This window comes from Epinephelus moara, chromosome 19 (assembly GCF_006386435.1).
Source record: "Epinephelus moara isolate mb chromosome 19, YSFRI_EMoa_1.0, whole genome shotgun sequence".
In the NCBI taxonomy this organism is placed as follows: domain Eukaryota; kingdom Metazoa; phylum Chordata; class Actinopteri; order Perciformes; family Serranidae; genus Epinephelus; species Epinephelus moara.
The window spans coordinates 39,631,184-39,644,043 of record NC_065524.1 but is presented as its reverse complement, the minus strand read 5'-3'; the positions used below and the strand labels follow the sequence as shown (position 1 = coordinate 39,644,043).

At 40.8% G+C, this 12,860-nt stretch overlaps 1 protein-coding gene across 4 annotated transcripts in view; it reads left to right on the top strand.

Annotated features, from left to right (window-relative positions):
• LOC126406803 (uncharacterized transmembrane protein DDB_G0289901) overlaps nt 1–11,531 on the top strand; it is a 24,316-nt gene extending 12,785 nt beyond the window's left edge. The window contains exons 2-3 of one of the 4 annotated variants that reach the window (XM_050071310.1): nt 10,378–10,602; nt 10,663–11,525. In XM_050071310.1, coding sequence (XP_049927267.1) covers nt 10,378–10,602; nt 10,663–11,276 — 839 coding nt within the window. In that variant the 3' untranslated portion in view covers nt 11,277–11,525. Of the gene's footprint in view, nt 1–8,412; nt 8,742–10,377 lie in introns of those variants that run through there. The other 3 variants (XM_050071311.1, XM_050071309.1, XM_050071308.1) reach the window with 3 other exon arrangements.
• Nucleotides 11,532–12,860: the final 1,329 nt, after the last annotated feature.

Here is a 12,860-nt window from a genome sequence, read left to right as displayed (position 1 = left end):
AATAATAATAATAATAATAATAATAATAATAATAATAAAATAAGAAAGAACAGAAATGAACGGAGCATTTAAAGTGTGAGTTCAGAGGTGATGAAGGATCTGAGCGGAGGTCACTTTTATTCTCAGGCTCTTCGCTGACGTTGCCTCCGTTATATGAAATGAAAAGTATCAGTGTGAAGCTCCTGGGAGGATCAGATGTTTTCAGTGTCAGGCAGGTCGAATCTATGACTGCTGCTGTTTACACAGGAAGTACTGAGAGAGAACCTGAAAGAGCAACTTCCTGTCGCCGATTTTACAACCTGAAATAGTTTGTGTCATCATACTGGTTCCCACAGAGGCCTCTGTGTGGGGCCCCACAGTGCCATTCAAATATCACTGTGGGCTCCTACCTGTATATCACAGTGTGACCTCACCAGGTGCTGACCGACTCACTGCTCTTTGTTCTGCAGAGAATGAGATCAAGGACTTGTTTAAGAAACCTGGGGATGATGAAGAAGACAAAGGCGATGGAGGTGACAACAAGGTATTATCCATGGTAAAAGACATCGCCTCAGACGTTTTGGATGGAGATGATGACAAAGGATCCATGGCAGGAAACATCATCTCAGGCGTTTTGGGTGGAAATAAAAAAGAAGAATCAGGTGAGTCCTTCAAACTGACTTCAGGTCGGCTCACAGCAGAATTTAACGGACTGTATCAAACTGTACATTTCCTGTGAAAACAGAAGTGTGTTTTGAAAACAGACAATGCATGTAACAGGCTGAAGTTGACACGGCGTCCATGAATGTCCAAAACAGATGCAGTAGGGTGCCTGGAGTGTCATAGTTTTACGTGCTGGGATGAGAACGTGTTGCTTTGAGCAAAATGCTAAAAGGCTGATGTTTCCCTCCAGAGAGTGATGCTGCTAACATGGATAATTATATTACATCACTGTGTAAAACATGTAAATCATCAAAACCAATGTAACTGTGCTGTGATCATCTGCTGCAGCAACAAACTTTAACTGCAGTGTATTCTTCTAAATCAACAGTGTAAATGTTCCTAACAGTGTCAGCTGCAGCTGGAGCCTCAAGTCTCAGGCTGCTGTCAGCCCTAGAGTGGTCTCCTTTGGTCTGAATCAGGGACTCATGTTGTTCCAAAGTTGTATAATTGCCTAGAGTTGGTTCGTGTTCTCACGGCAGCATTTACAAGAGGACCAGATCAAATGCCTTGTGTGAGAAAGCTGCTCTTGATTGGTCAGAATTTCCATGTGGGAAAAATCCAGGAAGTAAAGCAAACGTTGAAGAAGAGTACACTTGCAAGATAAATGTGACACTTTCTAATGTCACAATGGAGGGACAACTACGCAGGTTGATTTTAGCGCTGCTCATCGTGGACTATATTGCTGTCATTGTTCATTTTAGTCAAACCATACAGTTTGAAAACGAGGCGCGGCTCCAACTAGAAAACAATGTTTTGATGCATTGGATGTGCTGAATGTGCATATTAAGGCAGTACAGGAGGAGGTGCACATTAATAATCCTCCAGGACTGTAACATGCTCATGTTTAACCCAAACAATGTGTCATGTGACTGCAGTTGCTTCACATCCAGGTCGGAACACCTTCTCACCACAAACCAACCGCACCAGAGTTCCTTTGGAACCAGACTGAGACCACCTCTTCAAGAAGGTCTCGATCCCGTTGTTTTGGTGCCCAAAACAACCGGACTCAGGTGAAAGTCAGTGTCTGTTGGACCCATCCACCGCCCCGCCCCACTTGGACTTAGCCGCCTTAACTTTCATCCTTGTCCCGTCGCGTTTCCCCCTGATGCCGCTGGGCGTCGTTAAACTATAACGGCAGCGGGCCGCATATCATGCTGACATTAAAGGATGCCTTTTTTCGTTGGTTTCTGACGCTGTCAGTCACTGACCAAGCGCTGGATTTCGACAACTTCAGAGTGAGACCAGGCTCTTATAACTGATCTGATCATCAGCAGTTTGTTTTGATGTTTTGTGGTAAAGTTTTAATATTCTCTTTGTTTTCTGTCTTTTTTTTTCAGGGATGGATGCTGTGTTGAATATTGGCAAAAGCTTCTTTTAACAAACACCCTGCAGACCACGTCCATCAAGGCTCTGCCTGCAGCGTCCTCAGAGAGGAGCAACTCCACCCAAACTGCTGGAACATTGTTGCTTTCAATATTTACAAATGATTTGTTTTTGAGTTTTACACAGAAAACGTGACGCCACCAGAGACATCCTCAAAGCTTCTAACATTAAATCATTAACAATAACATAACTGTAAGAAACATGCACAATGACATAACTTAAAGTTAAATTGAATGTTAGTGACTGGCTCCTGCTGGTGACAAACACTTTGACATGTTTCTTTACTGGTTTCACACCATGAGAGTGAACTCAAATTAAAATGTATTATCTGTAAAGTCCAAATCTGTGAAGTTTGGTAGGTAAGATTTGAAAATATTATAAACTGTGTTAATATATGGTTAAAAAACCTGTAATGTCACATGGACACAGCAGTACTTTGTGTCATTAATTCAGTTCAACATTGTCATAAATGAAATGTATTAAACACCAGTGCAAATTGTCTCTTGTGATCAAATGCTAATTAAACAGTTTCAGCAGCAGTTTGTTCTGATTTTGTTCTGTTTGATCTTCTGTCACTAAATATTCACAGTGCTGGAATGTAACTAAGTACATTTACTCAAGTATAAACTCACAGTACTTGTACTTCATCAGAGTATTTCTACTTCTGCTGCACTACATGTTTCTGACAGCTCAGTTACTTTACACATTAAAAGGTGTGACTCCTCCCACAGCCACACCTCTAGCTCCACAGAACCACTCGTCTTCTCCGTCCTGGGTGAAAACTGAGACATGCTGAGCTCAGAGTTTAAAAAATTGTGTACAAAAGGTACAGGACAGCACTCCAATTATAGTGTTTATTGCCACACTAACGTTTCGGGTGAAACCCTTCCTCAGCGTGCACAAGCAACAAAGTGAATGGATCACACACACAGGTGTCACTTATCAGTAATCAGGCTGACACAGCAGCTGCAGGTAATGGCAAGAGAAGAAAAAAGAAAAAAGGAACCTAACAATGTATCCCTTCTTATATCAACACAAACAATCAAGTAACCACAATAGTGATATTTTTTTTTTTTTTTAAAAACAGTTATTCAACAATGAAATGCATATCAGTTTCTAAGAATTCCAAGCTTTTAACATTTTTAAGGTTTTTAAAGTTTTTTAACAAAAAATGAACAGGCAAATGTCTAATTGTTTTAATACAGTTTTCTTGTTAACCTGTAGGCCTGTTAGTCAAGAACATTTGTACAGAAAACATTTTTACAAAAAGCTCAGAGTTTACCAATAACCAGCTGCCTTTACTCGTCTGAACCAAAGAAGCTGGGGAAACACACAAAAACGCTTTCTAAAAATTACAATTAGCATCTAGCATGAGGCCCAAAAATATATCAGGGAAACCTCTGCTGTCAGCTCTGACGCTAATATGGGGGAATTGTAAATTTATACCTGGAAGAGAAGATGCTGGTTTTAAGACAAGGGGGGAAAGGGGATTTAGCAGGATAATGGATTCAACAAACATGGAACTAACGTCATTTATTGAACTTCAACCTAGTGATGGCCAAATGAAGCCTCATGAAGCATTTTCTTTATTTTCTGGGCCCACTACATGGTGCTCTTGGTTTAAAGAGAGATGCTTAAAGAATAGCAATTCTGTGTGTTTTCAACCTTTTGTTGATGCCATCTAGTGGGCTCAGAAAATAAAGAAAATGCTTCATGAGGCTTCATTTGGCCATCACTACTACAACCCCAATTCCAAAAGAGATGGGACACTGGTACATGAGCATGTTTACCACTATGTGACATCGCCTTTTCTTTCAACATCACTCAGTCAGCATTTGGGAACTGAGGACACTAACTGTTGAAGTTTTGAAATCTAAATTCTTTTCCATTCTTGCTTGATTTACGCCTCAACGGTTCCCCAACAGTTCGGGTCTCCGTTGTCGTACTTTATGCTTCATCATGTTCCTCATGTTCAGTGGGAGACAGGTGTGGACTGCAGGCAGGTCAGTCTGATACCTGCACTCTGTCACTACGAAGCCATGCTGTTGGAACACGTGCACAATGTCTCATTGTCCCGCTGGAATAAAACGGGACATCCCTGAAAAAGACAGCGTCTGGATGGCAGCATATGTTGCTCCAAAACCAGTATGTACCTCTCAGCGTTCATGGAGCCTTCGCAGATGTGAAGTTACCCATAAAGCCATGGGCACTTACACACCACCATACCATCACAGATTCTGGCTTTGAACTTTGAGCTGGTCACAATCTGGATGGTTATTCACACCTCCTTAGCACGGAGGACAGGACGTCCATGATTTCCAAAACCATTTTAATTTGTGGACCACAGCACACGTTTCCACTTTGTGTCAGTCCATCAAAGATGAGCTGAGGTGCAGAGAAGTTTGAGCCTTTCACTCTGCATGGTAGAGTCTGAACAGTCATTGGTAGGTGCAGCAATGAACTCTGTGTTCCTGAGCCCATGTAGTTTATATAATCAAGTCAGGTCAAAGGTCACAGGCATTCAGTACTGGTGTTGCTCCAGATTCTCTGAATCTTTCAATGATATGATGGATTGTAGATGAAATGATTAAGTTCTTCGCAACTGTGCTTTGAGAAATGTTCTTAAACTGATGGCCTGACAGTAAAGTGACCGTCCTTGCTTGTGAACACCTGAACCTTTCAAGGACGCCCCTTTCATATCCAGTAATGATACTAACAGCTGTTCTGACGTATGTTTTTTACATGTTGAATGTTCCAAAAAGGAGTTTTTTTAGTAATCCCCAACGTTCTCAGTCTTTTGATGCCCCTGTCCCAAATTCAGAATGAGTGCATATTTACAGAAAACAATAAAGTTTATCAGTTTAGATTTCTTGTCTTTGGACTGTGCGCAGCTGAAAATAAGTTGAAAAAGATTTGCAAATCATTGCATTCTGTATTTATGTATATTTTACGCAGTGTCCAAACTTTTTTGGAATTGAAGTTGTACATGAAAAGTTTGATATTCCTTCAAGGTACTTCCTGAAGTTTTATCTCTGTTTCTAAAAACCACTCATTTGCACAGATATCGCTGCTCTGTAAAATGTTATCAGACAAGTCACCCGAGGCTTCAGAGGATAAACTTCACAGCTGGAAGCTTCACTTACAGGAGGAAATCTCAGAAGAGGAATGGTCTGAGACGTGCCTGAAGGCTCAAACACAAACAGTTAACACGTGGCTTCAGTTGCTACAACACAACTGGATTTCAAGAACAAATATATCGACACAAAACTACACACATGCTTCAGATGTAATAGTGCTGAAGGAACACTTTCACTGTTTAATGTTAATAAAACCAAACTGGATTGAGATTATAAAGTGTAGCAGCCCATGTGTACTTCATGATTACTGCTGACTCACCTCTGTTTTCATGGAGTTTGGTTTTTTCTTGTTTGCATGTTTGTTTGATGGTTTACCATATTTGCAGACTGACTTTTTTATTCAATAATAATTGAAAACCTCAATAAAAACATTGTTAAAAAAAACCAAAAAAAACATGAATGTGAACAGTCTCAGTCAGGTCTGGGGAAATGGCCTGAATTCAGGATGAAGCTCTGTGACTGTGATTTAAGTGCAGATCCTGCCCTGACCACCAGATGTCCTCTGTTCCCACCTCCTTCATCAGCCACTCACTATTTAAAGCACTTCAGTTTCTTTGCTCTCTGTTAGTTCATGTTTCATGTGGTTACCTGTGACATCACTGCTCAACTAGTTTGAATTTATAACGTATTCCCTCAGCCGAGAATCTCTGTCGCTCGAATACTGACGATGAGCAACTCAGAAAAGCTGTGAAAGATGATCTTTGCTTCAAACTGAAACTTGGAACATTGACTGGTCAGGACCGTGTTAGCCGTGCAGTGTAAGTTACCATGGTGATCTGTCCAGGCTAAAAAAGCGCCAACTTCATGACTTTGGGAAACTCTGAAGTTCAGACCAAAGATTCACGACGAGACGAATCATGTCAGAGAAAAGTGTCAGCAGTGTGAACTGGCCGGTCTGAGCTCGACTCAAGCCGTCTGATGGTGTCACCTGACACTCAGCTGGTCAAATGGCCGGCGGCTGGTTTTAAAGCACGTCACCTGTTTCAACAGCCAATCAGCTTGTAGTGAAGTCCGCTGGTCAAGTCACAATGACCACAGACGGCGTGTTGGCTTGCTGCAGCAGGTGCTCCATCCCCACAGAGCCCTCTGTTTCTGTCCTCACGAGTTGTTGACTAGAGATGATACGCCGTCTCACGGTGGTCACTTCCTGTCGACGTTACAGATCAGAAGCGCAGAGTGTTGCTGACTAGAGACGATGCGCCGTCTCACGGTGGTCACTTCCTGTCGACGTTACAGATCAGAAGCGCAGAGAGTTGCTGACTAGAGACGATGCGCCGTCTCACGGTGGTCACTTCCTGTCGACGTTACAGATCAGAAGCACAGAGAGTTGTCGACTAGAGATGATACACTGTCTCATGGTGGTCACTTCCTGTGAACCTAGCTGCACAATAGAGCGTTGACGGTCATCGTTTGTTTCAACTCATCTTGTTGTGAATCTCTGGTCTGAACTGGACTTCAGGCTCAACATACCTCGCTGACCCCCAGAAAACCAGCACAAACATAACTGACAGATATGAACTCCTGAGAGAGACGATCCACATGTGTTCATATTAAACCTGTAGAACCTGTCAAAGGGCCTTCATGTGAACATAAATAAAAGGGATAGTGGTGATGAGTCATGCAGCCTTTTTTAGATTCCTTCGAAGGGAGGAAGACGGGACCAACACCTACACACACACACACACACACACACACACACACACACACACAGACACCTGCCCTGTCTTCCAGTACCCATACTACCATACTATTTAGTACGCCAGAAAAAGAATTAGTGTGTCCCAATACATAGTATGTCAGATGCAGTATGCCAAAAGTACCAGGATGTTCTACTACATCCGGTCATATTTCGCAGTATGCATGTCAGGATGCTTCTTTGGTCATTCTGACCCACAATCCTTTGTGCAGCGGAAGTTACGTCACACTTACTGAGCTGCGTGTACAACCAACGTCCACACTTCCTTTCATACATGGTTTATTTAATTTGAGATACTAAGACACTACATATTAGGACTGCAATGATCTGATTATATACTGTCACATATCATACAGTTTTGCAAGAACACGGTTACAACATTCAACTTTATTGTGATTATAGTATAATCAATGTTAGGGTTCAACTATGACTACAATATAGAAGATTCTACCAGTATAGGCAGTGGTGTAAGTGTGGTATAAATAATGAATGAATATGACTAAATATGAATACACTATGGGCCAGGTATGAGCAGTATAGACTAGTAAATATATAAATAGTAAAAGTCAAATACATATTAAGTAATGTAGTAAGAATGTGCAAGTATGTTACACTACAAATAAAAGTAATGTGAATGTAAGGCTGCTTCACGTGCAGACAGAATATAGTGCCAGCAGCTGCATAGCTGTAAATATATTTAACAACAAACATCTGCCAGCAACAGAGAGCTGTGTGTGAAGGGGGTTAATATGCCTACTGGTGACTAGTTCAATAGACAGGTCACTAATAATAGGCTTGGAACTGTTTACGTGAACACGTCAGTTTATTAGAAACAACAACATACATTACGACATAACAGCAACAGAGCTCTCCGGCACCTCCGACGGTATGCACGACTCTGGCGAGCTCGACGAGAGGAGATTTGCTGCATCTCCGAAGTACAACAACACAAAATATTCAAATGTGGCGCTACGGACGGCGGCGGAAGTGAGCAAGAGGGTCGGAGTTCAGGGAGTGATGTGATGGCGGATGTAGTGTGTCCCAATAGTATGCATACTGCATGCATACTGCATACTACACTACATACTTTTTAAGGGCAGCTGCAGTACATACTAAAAGTATATAGTAGAAGTATGCGATTTGGAACGCAGGGCTGATAATATCTGCAGTCTGTGCTCAGTAGCAGCAGACTGTCTGTTTACATGCAGACGGGGCGACTGTCAGGAAAAGAAGCCTCTGATGGTCACTCACATTATTTTTATACAACACATTATTACACCTCCTCCACCGCCACTTTGTTTGTTGTTGTGTAAAACTTTTGACTCCGCCCTCTAGTGCCATCTACTGGCTGTATCTATGCCAACATGAAGGACACATGGAGCATGAGGGCAGTGACAACTTTAGAAACAGACATATCTATTTCTTGTACGTGAAGGGAGTATAAATAGCCCCTTAGTTTGGACTGTCAGACACCTGCCTGTAACTGTCATACACACATTTCGTGCAACCACAAAGGAATAGAGCCCCTGAGGCTTCTTGGCCGCGGCCCCCCAGAAGTCTTGGAAGATCAACATCCAGGTTCTGACACTCACTGTGCTGCTGCAGTGACGTCACAGAGCTGTAATACAGACCGACCTGATTGCTCAACAGGGCGAGATCAGAGAGGTGTCATCTGCAGGAACACACGCTGCTATAAGGCCAAACCTCCTCCACCCAGAAACACACACAACACACACTCAACACCATGTTTAAAGCTTTGGGGGAAATCGCCGGGGATGATGTGGTCACCGATTGCATGAGAGAAATCGCCATTAAAAAAGCAGGTGAGTGTCATTTCTAAAATCAGTCAGAGATCAGATCCTGTTTGAGATTTAAAGATACAGAAGTTTATTTGTGACTTTGTTAAAGCAGAGAGCACTCAGAGGAAGTGTTTGTAGCTTTTATCAAACAGGCAGGAGTTTGTTTGAAACTTTCCAAAGACACTAAATAATAAGAGTGAGGCTGAATTTGGGGTGGGTGGCACGGTGGTGTGGTGGTTAGCACTGTCGCCTCACGGTGGCACGGTGGTGTGGTGGTTAGCACTGTCGCCTCACAGCAAGAGGTTTGATCCCGGGTGTGGGGGCCCTTCTGTGCGGAGTTTGCATGTTCTCCCCGTGTCAGCGTGGGTTCTCNACGACTCTCTGTGCTTCTGATCTGTAACGTTGACAGGAAGTGACCGCCATGAGACGGCTGAATATAATTTGTAGCTTCTTAAAATCTGAATGAGGATATTGAAACAAAGAAAACAGCATCAGATGGACTGTATTCATAATCATGTTTTTTCATCAGAGTTTTGTGTCATGGACATGCTGCAGTTTACAGTGTACTCCTCTGTTTTTAAAAGTCAAACCAGCATGTTTGTGTGCTCATTCTCTGAGGAAATAGCCAAGGGACAGTCTACACTTTGACTGAGCAATTGCTTTTGAGAAAAGTGGAGCAAAGTAAGGCCTCCACCTTTGATTCATGAGATCAGAGGCTCATGTTAGAGTCAACGATCAGATAATATTTCATGTGTTTCATGACATTTTTGCCATTGACTTCCTGTTATGTGCGCCTCATATAGAACACCGTTGGCAGACTAGTGTAGCCAAGAACAGACAAACCAAACACTGCTCCAGATAGGGAGATTTTCGTGTTTTTGCATTGGCCGCTATAGCCAGCAGCCCCTGTGCAATGAGCAGCAACTGAAAATCACTGATTTTGTCACGTAAAATTATTTATTCAGTGTTTTTACCAGTTTAAACCACCGGGTACGTTTGTTTTTGAGAGGAGGAAGAGACGGATTGTTTTTAGAGTCACTCAGATTATAGAGGCCTCAGGGGAATTCAGTTCATTCATTTACTTTCAAATATTTTGTCATCCCCACACATCTGAGGAGACCACTGTGAGTAATTCAGCTCCCGGTAAAAAACCTCCTGCATGATGAACACTGAAGGAATCCTAACCAGGAGAAGTTTCAGCTGGTTGTAATTTACAATCCTCACCACTAGACACTAAATCCCCCTACATCTGACTCACTATTCCTTTAAATTAAACTATCAAACAATAATTTGGTGGTCCCTCTGCAGTAACTCTGAGGACCTCCTAGGGGTCACAGACCCCCTGTCAAAGACCAAGGCCCTATGACATCACAAGTTTGAGACTTACTTCTGTGGTTTTATGTCTTTATGAGAGAATCACTCATGTTCACAAATGTTGACGAAACTTTGGTCGGCCATGGAAATAATGTATCAGAGTTCTTAACTGTTTCTGTCATTATACTGGTTCCCACAAAGGCCTATATATATATATATATATATATATATATATATATATATATGTGTGTGTGTGTGTGTATTGAAACATCACCGGGGGCTCCTACCTGTGTATCAATGTAACCTCACCAGGTGCTGGCCAACTAAACAGCTGTTTGTTCTGCAGGTGATGCAGTTGAGGATGGACTGAGGAAATGTCTGGGTGGTGGAAATGACAAAAGAGATGGAGGTGACAGCAAAGGAGGATTAGACATAGGAAACATCATCTCAGGCGCGTGTGGTGGGAAGAAAGAGGAGAAAGGAGGATTTGACATAGGAAACATCATCTCAGGCGCGTGTGGCGGGAAGAAAGAGGAGAAAGGAGGATTTGACATAGGAAACATCATCTCAGGCGCGTGTGGCGGGAAGAAAGAGGAGAAAGGAGGATTTGACATAGGAGATGTCATCTCAGGCGTCTGTGGTGGCAAGAAAGAGGACAAAGGAGGATTAGACGTAGGGAACATCATCTCAGGCGTCTGTGGCGGGAAGAAAGAGGAGAAAGGAGGATTTGACATAGGAGATGTCATCTCAGGCGTCTGTGGTGGCAAGAAAGAGGACAAAGGAAGATTAGACGTAGGAAACATCATCTCAGGCGTCTGTGGCGGGAAGAAAGAGGAGAAAGGAGGATTTGACATAGGAAACATCATCTCAGGCGCGTGTGGTGGCAAGAAAGAGGAGAAAGGAGGATTTGACATAGGAGATGTCATCTCAGGCGTCTGTGGTGGCAAGAAAGAGGAGAAAGGAGGATTCGACATAGGAGGTGTCATCTCAGGCGTCTGTGGTGGCAAGAAAGAGGAGAAAGGAGGATTTGACATAGGAAACGTCATCTCAGGCGCGTGTGGTGGCAAGAAAGAGGAGAAAGGAGGATTCGACATAGGAGATGTCATCTCAGGCGTCTGTGGCGGCAAGAAAGAGGAGAAAGGAGGATTCGACATAGGAAACATCATCTCAATTGTTGGTGGTGGAGAGAAACATGATGACAAGAAGGAAGAGGAAGGAGCAGGTGAGTCCAAACCGACGTCATAGCAACGTTTAAAACGGCACAATTTCTCAGTAATGTCTGTTTAGTCCAGAGGAATCAGTGCAAATAGTGGACTTAAGTTCAACTCTGGTGAAGACATGAATTTTAATCGTGAGTCGTCCTGACATTATTGACCTTCGCAAGTACACATAGTGAGAGGGTCCAAAATATAGGAAGCTATTGTTTTCTCAACTCGAGGAGTTCAGAGCGCTGCGGCAAAAACGCCAGGCCCCTACAGTGCAGAAACATGAGGCGCGTCACAATGCAAAAACACAAACAAAAAGCTTCATTCTCACTAACAACTATTACAAAAAGCTTCATTCTCATTAAGGAAGGTTGCAAAACGTTTCATTCTCATTAAAAACTATTAAAAAAGTTTCATTCTCATCACAAACTATTACAAAAATCTTAATTCTCATCAAAAACTACCACAAAAAGTTTCATTCTCACTAAGAACTGTTACAAAAAGTTTCATTCTCATTAAAAACTGTTACAAAACATTTCATTCTCATTAAAAACTATGACAAAAAGTTTGATTTTCACTGTCAAAAAAGTTTGACTCATTAAAAAGACTTAACAAAAGCTTTATTCTCATTAAAAACTGTCAAAAAAAGTTTGATTCTCATTAAAAACTATTACCAAAAGTGTCATTCTCATTAAAAACCTTTACCAAAAGTTTAATTCTCATCAAAAACAATTACAAAAACTATTACAAAACCTTGATTATCATCAAAAACTATGACAAAAAGTTTGATTTTCACTGTCAAAAAAGTTTGACTCATTAAAAAGACTTAACAAAAGCTTTATTCTCATTAAAAACTATTACCAAAAGTGTCATTCTCATTAAAAACCTTTACCAAAAGTTTAATTCTCATCAAAAACAATTACAAAAACTATTACAAAACCTTGATTTATCATCAAAAACTACAATAAAAAGCATCATTCTCATTAAGGACTGTTACAAAAAGTTTCATTCTCATCAAAAACAATTACAAAAACTATTACAAAACCTTGTTTATCATCAAAAACGACTATAAAAAGCATCATTCTCATTAAGGACTGTTACAAAAAGTTTCATTCTCACCAAAAACTATTACAAAAATCTTAATTCTAGTCAAAAACTAGTACATAAACCTTAATTCTAATCAAAAACTATTACAAAAAGTTTCATTCTCATTAAAAACGGTATAAAAAAGTTTCATTCTCATTAAAAACTATTACAATAAGCTTCATTCTCATTAAAAACTGTATAAAAAAGTTTCATTCTCATTAAAAACTTATAACAAAGTTTCATTCTCATTATAAACTATTACAAAAGGTTTGATTCTCATTAAAAACTATTACAAAAAGTTTAATTCTCATTATAAACTATTACGATAAGTTTCATTCTCATTAAAAACTATTATAAAAAAAGTTTCATTCTCATTATAAACTATTACAATAAGCTTCATTCTCATTAAAAACTATTACAAAAAGCTTCATTCTCATTAAAAACTATTACAAAAAGCTTCATTCTCATTAAAAACTATTACAAAAAGTTTGATTCTCACTCAAAAACTATTACAAAAAGTTTCATTCTCATTATAAAC